At 46.1% G+C, this 20426-nt stretch overlaps 2 protein-coding genes across 3 annotated transcripts; both read right to left on the reverse strand.

Moving 5' to 3' along the window:
* Positions 1–398: 398 nt before the first annotated feature.
* Positions 399–5468, reverse strand: LOC123448017 (digalactosyldiacylglycerol synthase 1, chloroplastic-like). Of its 2 annotated transcripts, XM_045124777.1 has the most exons (8): positions 4908–5468; positions 3825–3857; positions 2629–2716; positions 2041–2522; positions 1696–1962; positions 1201–1550; positions 1034–1104; positions 399–952 (listed from the first exon to the last, which is right to left on the reverse strand). In XM_045124777.1, exons 1-8 carry the CDS (start codon positions 5331–5333, stop codon positions 567–569), a joined length of 2103 nt encoding a protein of 700 aa, XP_044980712.1. In that variant the 5' UTR covers positions 5334–5468; the 3' UTR covers positions 399–566. The 2 variants fall into 2 exon arrangements, with proteins under 2 accessions (XP_044980712.1, XP_044980711.1); XM_045124776.1 differs by having other exon boundaries at positions 399–1104; positions 4908–5463.
* Positions 5469–8775: 3307 nt separating this feature from the next.
* LOC123448018 (putative pentatricopeptide repeat-containing protein At3g13770, mitochondrial) lies at positions 8776–10590 on the reverse strand. The gene has a single exon (XM_045124778.1). The coding sequence runs from the start codon at positions 10537–10539 to the stop codon at positions 9958–9960; it is 582 nt and encodes a 193-aa protein (XP_044980713.1). The 5' UTR covers positions 10540–10590; the 3' UTR covers positions 8776–9957.
* Positions 10591–20426: the final 9836 nt, after the last annotated feature.

Here is a 20426-nt window from a genome sequence, read left to right on the forward strand (position 1 = left end):
GTGCATCAGCAGTGGACCAACCAACACATGCTGGGTGGACAGGGGTGACATGGCATCGACGACAGCTCTATCAGCCATCAGTAAATCCACAGTGCGTAGGTGTTGCATTCTGATTCTACTGTGGTGGTACCAGGCAGACATTCCAAGCTCTACCTGTCATGAAATCAATCATGGTACCACTAGAGCATACTGTACCGCATACAAGTAGGAGTAGATAGATAGAAAAACAGTGGAGCAGCGTATGAGTGCAACAGTGCCACCAGTGCGGTACACGCATGCGAGGAGCAACGCGCAGGCTAGTTTTGGTGCAGACACGGGGAAATGGGCATAGGATTCTCATTGCTACTGTACCGGCCATACAAACATGTGAGCGTGCCAGTGAAAACGGCTACCAATACTCAAGGCATCAAATTCACAACTCTTAATCTAATGCTACAAGTAGTCTGTAGTTTGTATTGATAATAATGGACAAGGCTTTTGCCGTTGGCATCAGGGAGAGGAGGAAAAAGAATTAGTGTCACAAATTACAGACCTATCTATGTACTACTAACAGCAGTGGTGTCGTCTTACCAGCCATATACAGGATTCTGTACCTGAGGGGGCAGCAGGTGCATGTCCACGCTATGTTGCTTATTGTAGTTCAGGGTCCCGGGCACCGCCCCGGTCGACAGCCGGAGGAGCTCGCTGCCCGTGAAGCAGTAGTGGGCAAATGCTAGGCCCCCATCCACGATGTCCGACATGTTTGGCAACGAGGCTGATTTCCTCATCTTCCTGTCGACACTGTTTCCAGAGGTGCTAGCACAATCACCATTGCTACTCAGGACCTTGTCCAGCTCCGAGTGCTCCATGAACCTCTGGGTCGCAGCCTCCCATGAAAGGTTGTATCGCTGCTCAGGTGTGAGGGGCTGGGGGTCACGGGTCATTGCTTCCTTCACTTTGGCAACAAAGTCCTCTGAAGTCGTGTATGTCAGGCAGTTTGGAAATGATCTGAAGAATTCATTGGATGGATGATCTGCGCAGACCACAAACTTACCCATCGCTAGAGCCTCAGCAGTGGCAGTGCAGAGGACATCACTAATGCTCGGGTTTACAAAAACCTTATACCTGGAAAAAGAACCACAAGGAAGCATTCAGATCAATGAAATCTCAGATATACAAGGCAGGCATATGTTTTCAAAGCTGGATGGTTCGGATCTTTACCCATGAAGAGAATCATCTGCATGATCTCGGCCTTTATGGAAGTTAAGATTTAAATCCAGCTTCTTGGCAGCTGATTGAACTTCAACTGAATCTTCACCGTTTCCATAGACGTCCAATTTGAAACCGTCCAAATCTGTCTTGTGCTTCGCAAGCAAATCTATAAGTTCTCTGTAACCTTTGGCCCAGACCATCTTCCCCAGAAAATAAGCTCCTTTGGACATGGACTGCTGGCCAGATTCCCTCTCTGCTGCTATTCTCTCCCCAACCTCCAGAAACTTGGGATTAACACCATGTACATTGCAGATCATGGATCTGGCTACATCTTGAGTAGCCCCTGATAGTCGTAAAACCTACACATATCGATACAATCAGCTCAGTAAGGAAAAACAACCTAGCACATAGCTATTGGATGTAATTATATATGAAGGAGAATTCACAGTGTGTGCACTTGAACATCGCAATAAACACAGTAGTCATAGTACAATGCATAATTACCTTATGGCAATAAGCTCTGGCAACAAGGTTGTTAATGTGCTTGACAAAAAAAGCTTGAATAGCACCATTCTTCTCTCTCTTGATATACTCTAAGTAATTTGTATGCACAACACCAACAACATGATTAAATTTATCAGTCCAACGCTTTCCATGATGGTACCAGTTCAGGTGCTCAGGTTCTTCCAGAATTGCAATGTCGGCTTCCTTTGATGGTATAAATTGTGAAGTGTCCCCAGCAGGAATTATACTTCTCCTTTCTTTCTGAAACTGCAGCCAGGGTAAATAAATGATTAGACAACTAAAATACATAGCGTTTGACATTATGGAATAAAAAAGAAACCCTACCTTTCCAGGGTAAAATGATATTCTGAAGTCGGTTTTAAATCCAACTCTTTCCTCCAGCCAATCCCTTATATAAGATTCTTGGTCTTCTGGAGAACTAAAAGTCATATTATTGGGATAGACGAGCTCTTGGTCTGACTTGCAAAGCCAGGGCACCATCAAGGTTACATATTGCTTGGAAGATTTAGCCAAGTATGCAGCTCGAAACAAAGGATTCACAGCTGTTCCCGTCATCCAAGGAAGACTGGCGGTAGTGACTATGGCAACATGTCTCTTGTCAGCTACGTCATATTTTTGCCCATCATCCCAAAACCCACCTTCATAATGATGCCCTGTACTTTGAAGGACGCTAGCTATTCTTAGGTCAAGTTCATCACAAGTATTGTCATTTCTGAAGGAAGATGATTCACTAGTTGACAAAGGATCATATACAAAATGGTCCTTGCGCTTGCTGCATAGAGACTCCACCAACTTGTCACACACATCTATTCCACACGAGAAGAAGAAAATCAGTACGGCACAAGCTCACACACATATATTCCAATATTCTGCAGACCTTAGATTTTGTTAAACTAAAATAGGGCCCCTTACCTCTTTTTATACCAAGTTGGTCAAACAATGGTCCAGATTGCTTTAGAAAATATGCAAGGAGTTCGTTTAAATCCAGTGGTGGTACTTCCTGCACTAGATCAATATATATTAAGAAATGCATAAAGCATAAAGGGGTAGCTAATCCCTGGACATGCATGCAACATGCATGCAAATGTGTTAATATATACATGCTTCACATGCGAATGATGCTAAATCATGCAGTTAGAAGGAGCTTGATTGTGGGGCATGGTGCATAGGGCCAAACAAGGCCCATGAAACTGATGTGTTTCAGTATGCATTGATGTATTACACTGTTACTTTCCTCCTCATCTACATGATTACATCTAGTATAAAAGTACTCTTCTAGTAGAATTAAGTAGACCATGCGGTTACAAGAAAAACAAGTCGATCTCATGAGCCATAATGCTGAAGAATAATCTTCCTGGTGGGACAAAGAGATGCCAAGAAGAGGCCATGACGTTAACACTCGAGAAGACATAGATTCTATGGCACTATTGGCACCTGGCACGCATCCACATTGAAGAACGTATGCATGCGGGAGGATGGAAGAAAGCAGTTCTATAATCAACATTATTTAGTTTGATGAAAACTGGGTTCTGCTGTGGAAACTAGGTTTCTTGTGTCTTTTCATTCTTTCGGTCTGGCGTGGCAATGGGCCGACACACCTACTTCCAGAAATACTGACTAGATTATGTTCCCTACATCAAAAGGTGAAATCGATTTATTGTCAATGCCAAAAAAGCTGAAAATTAGTAGATTGACAGGGTAACACCCCTATACAGCTATGCGTCCCTGCAAAGCTGAAAAAAAGGCATATCCCTACAACATGCAGCCACCCCGTGCCTAACATGTGGGTCAAGAGGCATATAATGGTTTACAATATTTTGTAAGGCATAATACGAGGATTGTACAGCCTTATTTGACCTTCATTCTGAAAACAAGATAATGCTGCCAACTCCAATATTTAGTAGTTTACAGGAGGAATGAAGCGAATGAACTCAAGGCAGCAATTATCACAATTAGTTTTGCTCTTCAAAAACACTCTTGCAGTTGTAGGTATTGCAAAGTATTCATGCAGAAAAGTTAACTGACCCTGATAAACAGAAACTAGCATATGCACAAAAAAGTGATGCCCTAATGCACAATGCAACAGAATATGAAACCAGACGAGTAACCTCAGATGCTTCAGGTGCAAAGCTCATCGATTTCTGCAATAAGAATCACAATTGTACATCGTGTTAGTGCACTCACATATATGTACTCAATGAGAAATGGTATTGTAGAAGATTTGGTATAGCAGGCTGCAACATGTAAATCACAGAACAAGTTTAATTAAGGTTCATGCACTGCAAGCGAACTGGAGTTATGCAACTTTGCAAATAATATATGTAAAATTTTCAACTGCTGATTTTTGCGAGCAAAACTTGATGCATTTGATAAATGACTCACACCACACAACATGTGAGTTATTATCCTGAGATGATTCTCATGCCCTGGACTTCCCGTAAAGGTTCCATTATTTACACATATTCTAACATGGAACCCCAAAAATTGCATGGGCTCAAGGCACCAACAGAGAGCATCTTCATTAACTTCTGGCATGCAGTTTTCTTACAAAGTAGCCTTAGATTATTTTGACTAGTAAGTAGATGATTTATTTTTCTTGCCAGGAAGTAGATGGTATTTGAATTCATTGTGTCCAGATTAACTAATACCAGGCAAGGAACGGAACTAAATTAAAGTCACCCCCTAGCTATATTATCCTTACACACTCAAACCTCTTGCGATTTTTACACCTCACATTTTAAGCCTACGAGCACAGCAATGAACAAAAACAACCAATTTCATTTTCATATCAGCCAATCTAGAGGATGAATTGTCGACAACTCAACTCAAACATGACGGATCGCAACGCTCAATGCTTCCCCTCTAAATCATGAACATACAACTTGATCAAAGCAGAACACAAAATTTGCTCGATTTCCTCAACATCAAGCTAAATTTTCAGAATCGAATTGCCCCAACAACAATTCAGAATTGAAAAAGTCCAGAGTAAGATCGAACATATGTGCACGGTCTACTATTAGTGACCCAACTCAATTTGATGAACTTGACCCAAGAATAGCTAGCGTCCGGTCCTTCAATTGGTGAGGCTGCAGTTTATTTACTTGTGAAGGCAACCCAAACGGGGAGGCTGCAGTTTATTTATTCACTCGTGCACGAACGACGGGGGAATTGGTGAGGGTTTGGGAGCTTACCAGGCTGAGCTTGACCTTGTGGAGCACGTCGCTGGCCTGGTCCTGGCGCTTCCGGTCGAGGTCCCTGAGGCGCGCCTTGACGGCCCGTATGGGCTCCCACTCGGCGGCGTCCTCGTCCTCCCACCTCCAGCCAGTCTTGGCCCCCCACCCCCTCCCGACCTCGGCCTCGAACGCCTTTCCTATCGCCGAGAGGTCGAGGCGAGTCTTCCCGATCCCCGAGGCGGAGCCGGAGGAGGAGGTGGTGTTGTAGGCCTTGCGGAGGCGCGCGAAGAGGTCGGGCTCCGGGACCGGCGCGCTGAGGAAGGTCTCGAGCTCCCCGGCCCGCGCGCGGATGAGGCGCAGGTCCTCCCGCAGGCTCCGGGAGAGGAAGGAGAGCGCCCCCTCCCCCGCCGCGGCGGGGCGCGTGTCGACGCCGAAGCTAGCCATATGGCTCTGCTGCGTCCGGGCTCTAGGGTTTTGGTGCCGGTGGTGGTGGTGGTGGCGGTCTGGCGGAGGCGGTGGTGTGAGGTGGGGCGGAAGGATGGGGGGGAGGGGAGAAGGAAGGGGAGGAGGAGATTTCGCGTGGCCCGGCGGCGTGGACCCGGTCTAGTGGAGGAGTGGCAACGCAAGTGCAGACGAGGTTGCGCGGCTACGCTTGTGCCATCTGCGGGGCGGGAAGCCGACCGCTCAGATCGACCTGGCAGGAGATCCACGGTGCTGAATTTTCCAACCTCTTTTCTCCTAATTACCACGTCGGCGCACGTACAAGTGTACAGCCGAACCGTACTTGTACTTGGTGCGCCTGTTTATTTTTTTATCATTTTTGAACATCATACCAACGCCCATACACACTTAGTTTTATTAGCACAAAGATATGGAATTGCCTCCAACTTAGATTGTTAAGAATCTCCATATCTCCCCACCCTAAATATGTACATGAAATCACCAAATTATGTAGTACTTATTTCTTTCCTATGTACTCCCTCCATAAAGTAATGTCTAGTGGTCTAAAAAGTCTCACACAATACTTTCTCTACCCGTAAATACTTGTCGGAGAAATGAAGATAAGTAAGAAACATATCGAACACAGTTCATTACTGAACCGGGAAAAACAAGAAGGAAAAAAACAGACTGAATTATGCAGTTCTTGCAATGTAATTCGACTTCAGTTTGAAAATAAAATACTACGTACAGGACTTGTCCACAACCAGCAAAAGAAAGACACGCAAGCACACAAACGCCGGATGCATGCGGCATTGCGGTGCAAAAACCAGATAAACACGAAGAGAGACCAAGGGTGAAAGCAACGCTAACCGTAGCTTGGCACGGCAGCACTCCAGCTCCAGTCGGCAAACCGAAAGCAACGGCCGTGCTCTTCTTGGCAGACAGACGTCGAGCAAACGGCACCTGCGACAAAAGGGATCGGAATCCATCGGGTACATTCCGCGGATCAGGAGAACTCCATGACGGGTGAGTTCACGGTCAGTATTTCCTCCGAGGATGCAGCTGGAAGGCCCTCCTTGCCTTGCCTTGGGCCTTGGCTGCCAGCCACCGGTTGCCCGTTCATCCATCGTCTGTCGGCACCGGTGTAGCAAGTGTCTGGCACAGGGAAGAGCTGCTCCGACAGCCACAAGATGCTCGTGGCTGGACGTGAAAAATGCAGTGACACTTCCCATTTCTCCTGCTAGTTTCCCAACCAGGTTGCACTTGTTCTGTCTCTTGCTACCAGCAATGCCCGGCTCGGCACTCCGTCGCGCCCATGTGTCGCATGCGAGATGGACGTTTTGCGTGCGTCAACGCGAGGGTTACATCGGCTCGGTAAACTGAAGCCGTAGCATGAGGCACAGTTTCCACCGTGAGAGAATGCCAGAACTCTGAAGCTCCATTTCTTAGATTCATCGTCTCCATCTGCCTGTCGGCACCGGTGTAGCAAGTGTCTGGTACAGGGAAGAGCTGCTCCGCCAGCCACAAAATACTCGTAGTTGTACATGAAAAGGCAGTGATGCTTCCACTTCTCCGAAAGGCTTCCGCTACCTGTTTGAGTTTACAGACAAGGTGCTCAGTTTAGTGATCTGATGAGTAACTCCCAAATGCGCAGCACAAGGAAAAATCTCCAGCAGCTGCTGCCTCTTTAATTAAACACTAGTAAGCGAAAGACTCGGAATTTCAGAAAAAGAAAAAGAACACACGGTCCTACCTTACAATCTGATCAAAAGGCAGCAACTCAGCATGCATTAGTAATCCACAAGACTGAGACAGGCCGCTACCGCCATGTGCAAAAGAACGAATAGGGTATCCTGACAAAGTTTATAATGGTCTCAAAGTTTCCATCCTATAAATTCCTACATCCATGACATGGTGAGCACAGCAATCAGCCATCAGGTCAAACCACATTCCGATGTTTGGTTTGGCACTGGTATCTGGATGCTTCAGAAGAATTTGGAAAATTCTATATATGGAATCCAATAAAAAATTAGAATTTATTTATTTATTGACTTTCTAAATTTACTACTGTTCAGTCCAGCAGAACAGCACTTCCGATCCAACCAGGGATTTTATAAAATTTTGCACAAAATTCTATCCACAGGTTTTTCACGGGTAACAGACAATAGATCAGTACAGTTTCAAATACCTCAAACTAACACAGAATTTAGAAATCATTTTACATGCATTATGTGCAAAGACATCTCTTAAACGAAATTAAACCACATTTTAAATATAACAGAGTGCCAGAGCTTAGCCGATTCTAGAGTCTTGCAAATCAACTTCCCCGTCAGACTTGAATATTTCTCTCATTTGCCACTCCATTGTCTAGCAAAGAAGCTTCCTTTTTCATTAACCTTTCCTATCCTGCTCATCTATCAAATACCAATAAACAAAAGACAAATAAGGCACAGAGATGTAGAATTAGCACTATAATTATAGTGTAAATCACAATTAAGACTACATAATTAACAATCACAGTTCCTTAATTTAACCGCTATGGCTCCTAACAATACCCACTTAAGTCAACAAAACCGGAATCCTGAAAAAGAATTGATTCATGCCTTTCATGCTTCACAAATGATGTCAAGCTGGACTACTGATAACTGAATGGCACCGTACAACCAGGCAAGTACAATCCCTCCTTACCCAACCGCGATTTTTCAAAAAGTACAAGTATTATCTATCAATTGGTATTTATACACAAGATCATGAAGTGAATAAAGCATGTGCAACACTAGAATACATTATGTGAAAATAAAACCACTTCTCAATTCTTAGATAATCTGTCCATGATATACAAGCAGCGAACACAGTGTGGACTTAAAACTATCAATTAATGAGATATGACGGTAAAGTAATAAAAATGCTGATATTGTCCACATAATTTCATAAGAATGAACAATAAATATGTATGGACAGAACTGTGATGATATTATTGTTCTCAAAGACATGCCTATCCATAAAACTCGCAGGTTTGGTACAACAATGTATAAAGCTATGCAGTACAAGAAATAGCTTTCCATCAATGTACCAGATGCAGACACAATCACATTCTCCCCTGGATCTCCGGGAAACAACGTATTGCCTTCTCAAGGGCACTCGTGCAACTAGTACAAGGCGTCCTGCCGGGAGCGGCAGCTCCGATCCTCACCGTGCAGACAGTATGATTATTCTCAGCACCTATAGGTTGCCAAACATATCGAATCAAGAGCAACCAGTTTTAATCCAGTGAGCAGATTTTTAGCACTGTTCCTCTGATCTAATCATTTTCCCATGAAAATAGATAAACATACACCCCCAGGCCGGCAAATATCCTCTTGGGACTAATTTTTATTTTTCTATTATGCTCTATCTTTATACTAATATTCAGGAATGACTTCACTGCGTTATACTCATCAGAACAGAACACAAATCAAACTAAATTACTTTTTCAAACTGTCTAATTCCATCACATATCGTGTTTTCAGATCATACTTTCTCACTCTGCATTTGAGATATAATTTTGCTGATTTGCTCAAGCATCATTACACATATGTCCAGAATAACGCACTGGCACAGGAATTGAATGCACCGCATCCCAATGGAGCGCCGAACCACCCAGATAACAAGCTCAGGTGTGCTCGTGACCAGAACAACCACTTCCCCATTTCTCCTGCTAGTTTCCCAACCAGGTTGCACTTGCTCTGTCTCTTACCAGCAATGCCCAACTCCGCATTCCCTCGCACCCATGTGTCGGCATGCGAGATGGATGTTTTGCGTCAACATGAGTATTTACATCAGAGAGCTGATTTTCTCAAGCATCATTGAACATATGTCCAGCATAAGATCAGGTGATTGCTGTGACAGTGGACACAATAGTGAAGAGACTAGCCATTTAAAACAGATGTTCTATGCTCAGTAAATTCAAACCATAGCAGGAGGTACAGTTTCCACCGTGAGAGAATGCCAGAACTCTGAAGTATCCGAAAATTGAATCCTAGAAGATCTCACAACAGGTTCTTGGAGCAGACTTCCTGTATTTCGATAGTTCCCACCACATCCAGCTTCAACAAAATTTGATCGAAACTGCTCCTCAACAATTTACTCAAGAAGTCAAGATTGACAGTTACGTTTGTTAACAATATTAACAGGCTCGTCTATTAACTTAGCGACTTCTCTTTGTGTTGCATCACGGGCTTGAGAACTTGCAGTCCAGAAACGTACACCCATCATCAAGCTAATCAGAGAGTTTAGACAGTCAGCAACTGAGAAAACTGACGGGCATTCCACTGCAGGTGGTCTATAGTACCGATGTTATTCATTTTATAGCAATCTGGTAGATGCCTTCAAACTGTGCTTCCATACAGGTTCAAGCAGTGAAGTGTGCTGGCGCTCATGTGGTTCCTCCACTGCAACATAGGCTTCTAAACAAATTCAGATCTCACCTACCAGGGGCTTATGTTGTACTGCACTACTACATGAACTTCAAGAACCACCATTGCCGTCAACCAAACTATGTGTTATCAGCTCCATATCACAATGGTTTCGATCACTGATCTTGAGCTAACACAATGGCCAGTTTGTGAACTGATCAACATGCCAAAATTCATACAATGCCATGCTCGCTCATCAACCTAGCCACTCTCTCAGCCACATCGACACGACCATGCGCCCGGCATGCGGCGAGCAGAACCGTGCAGATAATCCTGTCCGGGCGTGCCTCCATCCGCGCCAGCAGCCCCTCTGCCTCCTCGACCTCCCCGGCCCGTCCGAGCATCTCCACCATGCACGTGTAGTGTTGCAGCGCCGGCCTCCGCACCCTCGCAAAGACTTCCCTCCCCTGGCTGACCATCCCGGCCCTCGCGCACACGGTGAGAACCACGGTCACCGCCTTGTCGTCCATCTCTCCCTCCCGGCCGCGGAACAGGCCGAGCACCCCCCGGCACATGCCGTGCGCGGACATCGCGCTGGCGAGCGCGGTGCGCGCGGAGAGTGTCTGCTCCTGTGCGGGCAATCCGTCGAACACGCTGCGGGCGGAGGCTGGGTCGCCGCAGGCAGAGTAGGCATGGATAAGCGAGGGGACGAGGACCGCGCCTCGGCGGAGCGCGGCGGCGTGTAGGGAGGCCACGAGCGAGAGAGACGGCAGCGAGGCGGCGCGGCGGAGGAGCCCGGCGTAGTGCCGCCGCATGGCTGCAACCTTTGGGCGGCAGGGTTGGAGAGAAGCCCTTGCACTTGTAAAACCGGCTGCTCTGGACCGTTGTATTGCTCGTACGTACTGTATCTTTAGGCTTCGTTCGGTTCCGCCTTTCCCCGCCGGGATCGAAGCCCAAACCCGGTCAAACCTCGTGATTTTGCCCCGATCCGGATTAAATCGCTGTGAACCAGTTAACTTTCTTTGGTTAAACCTGACCGGGATTACATCCCGTCCAAAACCGTCGGGTTTCAGCGGGGAATCAACCCCCACCTCTCCTCCCGTGGAAACAATCCTCTCGCGAACAGAAGATGCCTCTTCTCCCAAAAAAACAGAAGACGTCTCTCCTCTCGCGAACCCTAGGCGATAGCGACGGCGGCGAAGGTGCCGGCGAACCCTAGGCGATAATGACGGCGGCGAAGGTGCCGGCCACGGGGACAGAGGGCACGACATCGACGGGAACAAAGAAGCGCCAGCCTTCCGCGAGCTCCTCCCTTCGTCCTCCACGAATCTACCAGAGGTGCGTGCTCCGACTCGCCTACGTTTCTTGATCAAATCCGTGCCTAAATCAACCAGAGCTGTTGCCGGCTGCGTTTCTCTGTCAAATCCGTGCAGAGACCGAGACCAAGAGAGGACGAGGATGAGACCAGGAGGAGGGGAGGATACGGCTGAAGCGAGGAGGTGAGGGCTCGACCTGGGAGGAGTTGAACTTGCAAGGCCAACGCCCACACGAAGGTAAAAATGTTACCTTAAGCATTACACCGATTTTCTGAATGTAGCAGGTAAAAACAAAAATCTGAATGTAGCACGCACCTGCCCTGTGCAAGCAGCTGCATAGTCCTGCATAATCTTCAGAAATCTGAATGTTGTCTTCAGGAAAAAGCCACTAGTACAAGTTAGGATACGACTGGTTGTAGGGGACGGACTCATAGTCTCCTGAATTTCTTCACAAATACCACCAGTGCAGCAGCAACGCTGCCGTCCAGACGCCGGCGATGGCGCCTCACGCTGCACGAGTGCATTAGCTAGCTTAGTAGTTTTGCTCTTGTTTAATTAATCTAGCGTTCCAGACTTTGTAGGTCTGTAGGTGTCTCTTCCTTTTGGGCAGCTCAAAACTGGCATGCCCAATCTTCCACTAATAGCAGTAGTACTAGTATTATTTAGAATATACACATACATATGCAGACACCCTTTTAATCTTGTCGCTTAAACAAATACTTCAAGCAGGGCAAATTGATTTTATTCTTGAGTATGCCTTCTGCGTACACACAAACTTTGCATGATGGACCAATGTTTGGACACCTTGCACTATTGGTAACTAGTGGCTTTTTTCTTCTTTAGTCATAAAATGGATTCAGATACGAGGGATTGCATTAGGAAGAGGGAGGAGGAGGATGACGAAATGATGATGTTTGTTTTCCCTGCACTACATTTGATGGAGACCGGTGGAGTTGCTAGTAGGGAGCCGAGGATTCCGTGTCATACGTCGTTGCTAACAGGCGAGATGTTTGTTAATGAGTTACTCGAAGGACACATCAAAAACTGCCTGGTAGCATTTAGGATGGAACCTCATATTTTCAGATCTTTGGTTGGTTATCTTCGACGCGAGAATTTGGTGTCTGACACTAGAATTAAAGTCGAAGAGAAACTAGCATCGTTTCTGTGGATGTTATCCCACAATTCTTCCTTCGAAGATCTTCAAGTTCGCTTTGGTCACAGTGGGGATACTTTCCATTCGCACATGAAGAATTTCTTCAACATCATCCCTACTCTATCTAAGCATTTCTTGAAGCCTCCAAATCCCGATCAAGTACATCCAAAGATTCAATCGAGCACGAGATTCTTTCCTTATTTTCAGGTTTTTGCTTCGTCAACTTCCATCCACATCGTCCATCCACATTGAGATCTTACTCTTCATGTTTTAGATGCTAACTTGTACTATTTTGTTGTAGAACTGCATCGGGGCCATTGATGGGACACATGTTCCCATAACAATTTCAGGAGAAAAGGCCGCACCGTTCAAAATAGGAAAGGGACCCTCAGCCATAATGTTATGGTCGTGTGTGACTTCGACTTAAACTTCACCTTCATTTCTTGTGGTTGGGAGGGATCCGCGACTGATGCTAGAGTTCTTCGCTAAACCACTGTTGGATGCCGATAGGACAGTCATTGAGGCGATGTGCTCTAACTTGATCCCATGGTGTATTGTCCGATGTGTAATCTGATGACGTCTTGAGCGATTGCAAGAGGCATGACTTTTTTTGTTGTTGTTGTCGTGGCTGCTAGCAAATGCACACAATTAAATAATTCAGCATTGACTCTTTCGTTGATGAGTTGAATCTGGTGTGATTGCTAAACCCTAAATCAAACATGTGTTTTTTGCTTCATGAAAACTGCTACTATGTTGAGCTACATCGGGTCATTTTTCAGTGGCAAAGTGTTAACTGATAGTGTGTTAGCTAGCTTCGTGTAGTTGCACTACAGTTTTCAGTGACAAGTGTTGCAGATGAAAGGGTGTAACCGAACAGAATATAAGACAAAGGGATTGTGGGGATCTGTGGAGAAGGGGTTGGCAGGGGATGGGTGACACGAGGGGATTCATCAAATCCCTGCGCGTGTTGATTACCTGTGGGGATGGGGTTCCCAACAACCGAACGAAGCCTTAGGGAATCTACGGCCGTGATGGTTCGACCTCCAGCTATCCACTCCTATCGCTAAAAGTCTTCCCCAGGTCCTTCCACCGATTTTTTCCAACCCTCCGAAAACCAAAAGGTTCAACTAAAAAAACCAGGGTTGCACCGTATCAACGCCTCACCCACGACGCTCACGATCGCCCACGCTGCCGCCCAGGTTCCCACCTCCACCACAACCCCCCGCAACACCGCCGCCGGAGGGCCGGCCGACAAAGCTGCGCGGTGCCCACGGGGAAGGTGGCGGCACGTGGCAGCGTGGCGGTCTCGTTCCCCTCTCGCCCTACCCCACCAACCCCCCTCCAACATCGGGACACCACCGGGTCCCCCCTCCAACGCCGCCTCCCTCATCTCCGGTGATGGGATTGGCCCCCTCCTCGACGGATCCGCAGCGGAGGTGCCTAGATGCGATCTGGTGAAGCTCATTCCCTACCCCGCCGCCGCACCTCACGCACGTCTCCTCCGGCCAGCCTCCGCCCGCAACCTCCCCCCTCCCATTTTCATAAGGGAAGGGAAGGGAAGGGAAGGGAAGAGGGATAAGCGAGCAGGTGAGGAGATGACCATGGCGCTCGCAGATCCGTCGGCCCCGTAGTACGTCCTCGGTTGCGCCTGATTCTGCTTAGCGGCGTAACGGGGTGCCTGCTCCGCGCCCACGCCATGGCCGGCTCGGGAGGCCGCCCTCCCCCTGCGTGCTTCTTCTCGGAACCATATAGACGATTCTAATATTGATTCACAGGCAATTGCAATTGCGTTGGCATATCTTTATGGGCAACCCCCAAGCTCAATGATAACAACGCGTTTCGTGTACTAGCTGCTGCATCATTTATGGATCTTCAGGTTTGTTCTATTTGCGAGAGTTCTTACTGTCCGCAATTGTTTGCTATTGTCTTGTACTTACAAATGGACTATTGGCGGGCTTGTGTACAATCTGTACATATTTTATTATTTCTGAGCTTTGGACATCAAACTTTTTACAATATCAGGTTAGTCCATCAGCTTATCTTTGCGACATATATTGATATATACACATAGTGTTCTTTGTCAATGACATTACTTTTCCCTTCTTTATTTATGGCCTTATTTTTCTCTTATTGTTTTTAGTTGTTTGCCGAAAGCCAAGACTATGGTAGTCATGGAGAGCATGTCAAAAATGCTTGTTGGGGTTATCTTTAGCAAAGTGCCACACTGAAACTACGAGAGGTAAGGACTAAGGAGCACTCATGGGGATCTTGCTGGCTAAAAAGCTACACTTGCCAAATATTGTTCTCAAGTAGGAAACTTGGTAACTGTCGGCTTTCGGTATGCTCTTTATGAATAAAGTATTATAAAATAATAATTATTTTTCAAGACAAACCCAATGTTTTTCCTCCATATAGTCAATTTATGTACTTTCACACAAATTAGTGGTTAAAGGTATTAAAATTTGACTGCATGAACCCTAGGTCGACCTGCATTTCTGAACAGAGGGAGTTGTTTATTGTAGCTTTAATTTTGATATAGTGTTATTGGATATGTGTTAGATATTCTCCATAAAGCTCAACTACTTCACAATTTGGAACTTATTATCCATGGTTACAATTTCAGCAATGTTTTGCTTGTGTATTCTTGGTGTTAATTATTTTATTGTGAAGACTATAATACTATTCTACTTGTGATGTGACGTCTTGGTTTCACGAGCCTCTTCTTCTCGGGGTGTGAGCTCTTCAGTGTGCTCGACAAAGGTCTGTCTTCCCTTCCCCATTTCTCTCTCTAATCCCCCATGCTCACATGTGGTATGCTCTTCTCTTGTAGACGTGCAGGAAGAAAAGGGCCATTGGATTGTACAGGAAGAGTGGGATGTTGTTCTTTGTTGCTCCTCCACATTGCCCCTGGTAAGCTGGTTGCTCTCCCTCCTTCTAGATTCGTATGTCAGTATGTGTTTGCTGCTAAAACAACAGTCACCACCAATTAGCCTTGTTTGTGTAGTTAATTGTTGCACTCAACGGACAATGAAATTGGAATTCTTGTTGTTGATGACAATTAATCTTGTCAAGACTGAAGGGTCTTGCTATAGCGCTCCTTCGCAAACGTCACAAAACGTTCTAGCCCATTGAAAAGCAAACCTTCCAGAAATGGTTTCACGGCCTGGTGAAAAAGGATGGTTGGATTGCTCAACTCACGGATTTGCAACAACGAAATATTAAAACATGGAAATACTGCGAAATAAATAGTTATATGTGTGCTCCTTTGCTACTTACTGATGTGTTGGGGAATGTCGCATGGGAAAAAAAATTCCTACGCGCACGAAGACCTATCATGGTGATGTCCATCTACGAGAGGATATTTGGATCTACGTACCCTTGTAGATCGCATAGCAGGAAGCATTAAGAAACGCGGTTGATGTAGTGGAACTTCCTCACGTCCCTCGATCCGCCCCGCGAACCGTCCCACGAACCGTCCCGCGATCCGTCCCACGATCCGCTCCGATCTAGTGCCGAACGGACGGCATCTCCGCGTTCAGCACACGTATAGCTCGACGATGATCTCGGCCTTCTTGATCCAGCAAGCAAGACGGAGAAGTAGATGAGTTCTCTGGCAGTGTGACGGCGCTCCGGTGGTGGTGAAGGATCAACTCCTGCAGGGCTCCGCCCGAGCTTCGCAGAAATACGATCTAGAGGAAAAACCGTGGTGTTTGTGGTCGGGCTGCCGTGGCAAAAGTTGTATCAAATCAGCCCTAAAACTCCACTATATATAGGAGGAGCGGAGGGGAGGCTTGCCTTGGGGTCCAAGACCCCAAGGGTGCGCCGGCCAAGGAGGTGGAGGAGTCCACCTCCAATCCTAGTCCAACTAGGATTGGAAGGTGGAGTCCTTCCCTTCCTTCCCACCTCCTTTTTTTTCTTTTCTCTTTGATTTTCTTATCCCTTGCGCATGGGCCTTATTGGGCTGTCCCCCTAGGGCCTATGGGCTTCCCCGGGTGGGTTGTTCCCCTCCCGGTGAACATCCGGAACCCATTTGTCACTCCCGTTACATTCCTGGTAATGCCCGAAAACCTTCCAGCAATCAAATGAGGTCATCCTATATGTCAATCTTCGTCTCTGGACCATTCCAGAAACCCTCATGACGTACGTGATCTCATCAGGGACTCCGAACAACATTCGGTAACCACACATTTAACTCAACTATACTAAAACATCGCTGAACCTTAAGTGTGCAGACCATGCGGGTTCGAGAACTATGCAGACATGCCCCGAGGTACTCCTCGGTCAATATCCAATAGCAGGACCTGGATGCCCATATTGGATCCTACATATTCTCCGAATAACTTATCGGTTGAACCTCAGTGTCAAGGATTCAGGCAATCCCGTATGTCATTCCCTTTGTCCTTCGGTATGTTACTTGCCCGAGATTCGATCGTCGGTATCCGCATACCTATTTCAATCTCGTTACCGGCAAGTCTATTTTCTCGTTCCGTAATACAAGATCCTGTGACTCACACTTAGTCACATTGATTGCAAGGCTTGTGTGTGATGTTGTATTACCGAGTGGGCCCCGAGATACCTCTCCGTCACACGGAGTGACAAATTCCAGTCTTGATCCATACTAACCCAAATACCAGTTTGATAAATGATAATGGTGGAGTATCGTCTTCTAAACCATAAATATTGTCTAAACCATCAAATATACACGGCATGTTCTACAAAACATAGGCCTTCTTGTTTTTTTTGGAAATATGCCCTAGAGGCAATGATAAATAGTTATTATTATATTTCCTGTTTAAAGATAATCGTTTATTATCCATGTTATAATTGTATTGAATGAAAACATAGATACATGTGTGGATACATAGACAAAATAATGTCCCTAGAAAGCCTCTAGTTGGCTAGCCAGTTGATCAATGATAGTCAAGGTTTTCTGACTATGTGCAAGTGTTGTCACTTGATAACTGGATCACATCATTAGGAGAATCGTGTGATGGACTAGACCCAAACTATGAACGTAGCATATTGATCGTGTCGTTTTATTGCTATTGTTTTCTGCGTGTCAAGTATTTGTTCCTATGACCATGAGACCATATAACTCACTGGCACCGAAGGAATACCTTGTGTGCATCAAACGTCACAATGTAACTGGGTGACTATAAAGGTGCTCTACAGGTATCTCCGAAGCTGTCCGTTGAGTTAGTATGGATCAAGACTGGGATTGTCACTCCATGTGATGGAGAGGTATATCGGGGCCCACTCGGTAATACAAAATCACACACAGGCCTTGCAAGCAATGTGACTAAGTGTAAGTCACGGGATCTTGTATTACAGAATGAGTAAAGAGACTTTCTAGTAACGAGATTGAAATAGGTATGCAGATACCGACGATCGAATCTCGGGCAAGTAACATACCGAAGGACAAAGGGAATGACATACGGGATTATATGAATCCTTGACATTGAGGTTAAACCGATAAGATCTTCAGAGAATATGTAGGATCCAATATGGGCATCCAGGTCCCACTATTGGATATTGAACGAGGAGTGCCTCGGGGCATGTCTACATAGTTCTTGAACCCGCAGGGTCTGCACACTTAAGGTTCGATGAGGTTTTAGTATAGTTGAGTTATATGTGTGGTTACTGAATGTTGTTCGGAGTCTCGGATGAGATCACGAACGTCACGAGGGTTTCCGGAATGGTCGGGAAACAAAGATTGATATATATGATGACTTCATTTGGTTACCGGAAGGTTTTCGGGCATTACCGGGATTGTACCGGGAGTGACGAATGGGTTTCGGAAGTTCACCGGGAGGGTGGCAACCCACCCGGGGGAAGCCCATTAGCCTTAGGGGTGGTGCACCAGCCCTTAGTGGTCTGGTGGGACAGCCCAAGAGGGCCTATGCGCCAAGAGAAGAAAACCAAAGAAAAAAAAGGGAAGGTGGGAAGGAAGAGAAGGACTCCACTTTCCAATCCTAGTTGGAGTAGGATTCCTCCTCTCCTCCCTAGCCGGTGCACCCTTGAGGGCTTGGCCCTCAAGGCAAGCCTCCTCCCCCTCCCTCCTATATATAGTGGTGGTCTAGGGCTGATTTGAGACAACTTTTGCCACGTGCAACTCAGATCTAGACATCATAGTTTTACCTCTAGATCGTATTTCTGCGGAGCTCGGGCGGAGCCCTGCAGGAGTAGATCCTCACCACCACCGGAGCACCGTCACTCTGCCGGAGAACTCATCTAATTCTCCGTCTTGCTTGCTGGATCAAGAAGGCCAAGATCATCATCAAGTTGTACGCGTGCTAAACACGGAGGTGCCGTCCGTTCGGCACTAGATCGGAACAGATCATGGGACGGATTGCGGGACGGTTCATGGGGCTGATCGAGGGACGTGAAGACGTTCCACTACATCAACCGCGTTTCTTAACTCTTCCTGTTGTGCAATCTACAAGGGTATGTAGATCCAAATCTCCTCTCGTAGATGGACATCACCATGATAGGTCTTCGTGTGCATAGGAATTTTTTTGTTTCCCATGCAACGTTCCCCAAGAGTGGCATCATCAGCTAGGTTCATGCGTAGATGTTATCTCGAGTAGAACACAAAGGGTTTTGTGGATGGTGATGTTCGATTTGCTGCCCTCCTTAGTCTTTTCTCGATTCGACAGGATGGAAGCAGCCCGGACCGACATTATTCGTACGCTCACGAAAGACTGGTTTCATCACTTGACATGCAACCTCGTTGCATAAAGATGACTGGCGGGTGTTGGTTTCTTCAACTTTAGTTGAATTGGTTTTGACCGAGGCTGTCCATGGAGAGGTTAAATAGCAATTTGCACATCTCCATTGTGGTTTTTGCGTAAGTAAGATGCGATCATACTAGATACCCATAGCAGCCACGTAAAACATGCAACAACAAATTAGAGGACGTCTAACTTGTTTTTGCAGGGTATGCTTGTGATATGATATGTACAATGACGTGATGTGATATATTGGATCTATGAGATGATCATGTTGTAATAGTTAATATCGACTTGCACGTCGATGGTACGACAATCAGCAGGAGCCATAGGGTTGTCTTTAAACTAACGTTTGTGTTTGCATATGCGTTTACTATATTTCTAGGACGTAGCTTTAGTAGTAATAGCATAAGTAGCACGACAACCCCGATGGCGACACATTGATGGAGATCATGATGATGGAGATCATGGTGTGGCGCCGGTGATAAGAAGATCGTGCCGGTGCTTTGGTGATGGAGATCAAGAAGCACATGATGATGGCCATATCATGTCATTTATGAATTGCATGTCATGTTAATCCTTTTATGCACCTTATTTTGCTTAGAACGACGGTAGCATTATGAGGTGATCTCTCACTAAAATTTCTAGACAAAATCGTGTTCTCCCTGACTGTGGACCGTTGCTACAGTTCGTCTGTGCACCGTTGCTACAGTTCGTCGTTTCGAGACACCACGTGATGATCGGGTGTGATAGACTCAACGTTCACATACAACGGGTGCAAAACAGTTGCACACGCGGGACACTCGGGTTAAGCTTGACGAGCCTAGCATGTGCAGACCTGGCTTCGGAACACATGAGACCGAAAGGTCGAGCATGAATCATATAGTTGATATGATTAGCATAGAGATGCTTACCACTGAAACTATTCTCAACTCACATGATGACCGGACTTGAGTTAGTGAATTTGGATCATGTACCACTCAAATGACTAGAGAGATGTACGTTTTGAGTGGGAGTTTAGCAAGTAATTTGATTAGTTAAACTCTAATTATCTTGAACATAGTATAAGTCCACTTTGAAAATATTTGTGTTGTAGATCAATGGCTCATGCGACAGTCACCCTGAATTTTAATACATTCCTAGAGAAAGCTAAGTTGAAAGATGATGGAAGCAACTTTGTAGACTGGGCTCGTAATCTTAAGTTGCTCCTCCAAGCTGGGAAGAAGGATTATGTCCTTAATGTTGCGCTAGGAGATGAACCACCCGCCGCGGCTGACCAAGATGTTAAGAACGCTTGGTTAGCACGCAAGGAGGACTACTCAGTAGTTCAATGTGCAGTCTTGTATGGCTTAGAGCCGGGACTTGAACGTCGCTTTGAGCGTCATGGAGCATTTGAGATGTTCCGGGAGTTGAAGTTTATCTTTTAGAAGAACGCCCGGATCGAGAGGTATGAGACCTCCGATAAATTCTATGCTTGCAAAATGGAGGAGAATTCGTCTATCAGT

This window comes from Hordeum vulgare, chromosome 4H (assembly GCF_904849725.1).
Source record: "Hordeum vulgare subsp. vulgare chromosome 4H, MorexV3_pseudomolecules_assembly, whole genome shotgun sequence".
NCBI lineage: Eukaryota > Viridiplantae > Streptophyta > Magnoliopsida > Poales > Poaceae > Hordeum > Hordeum vulgare.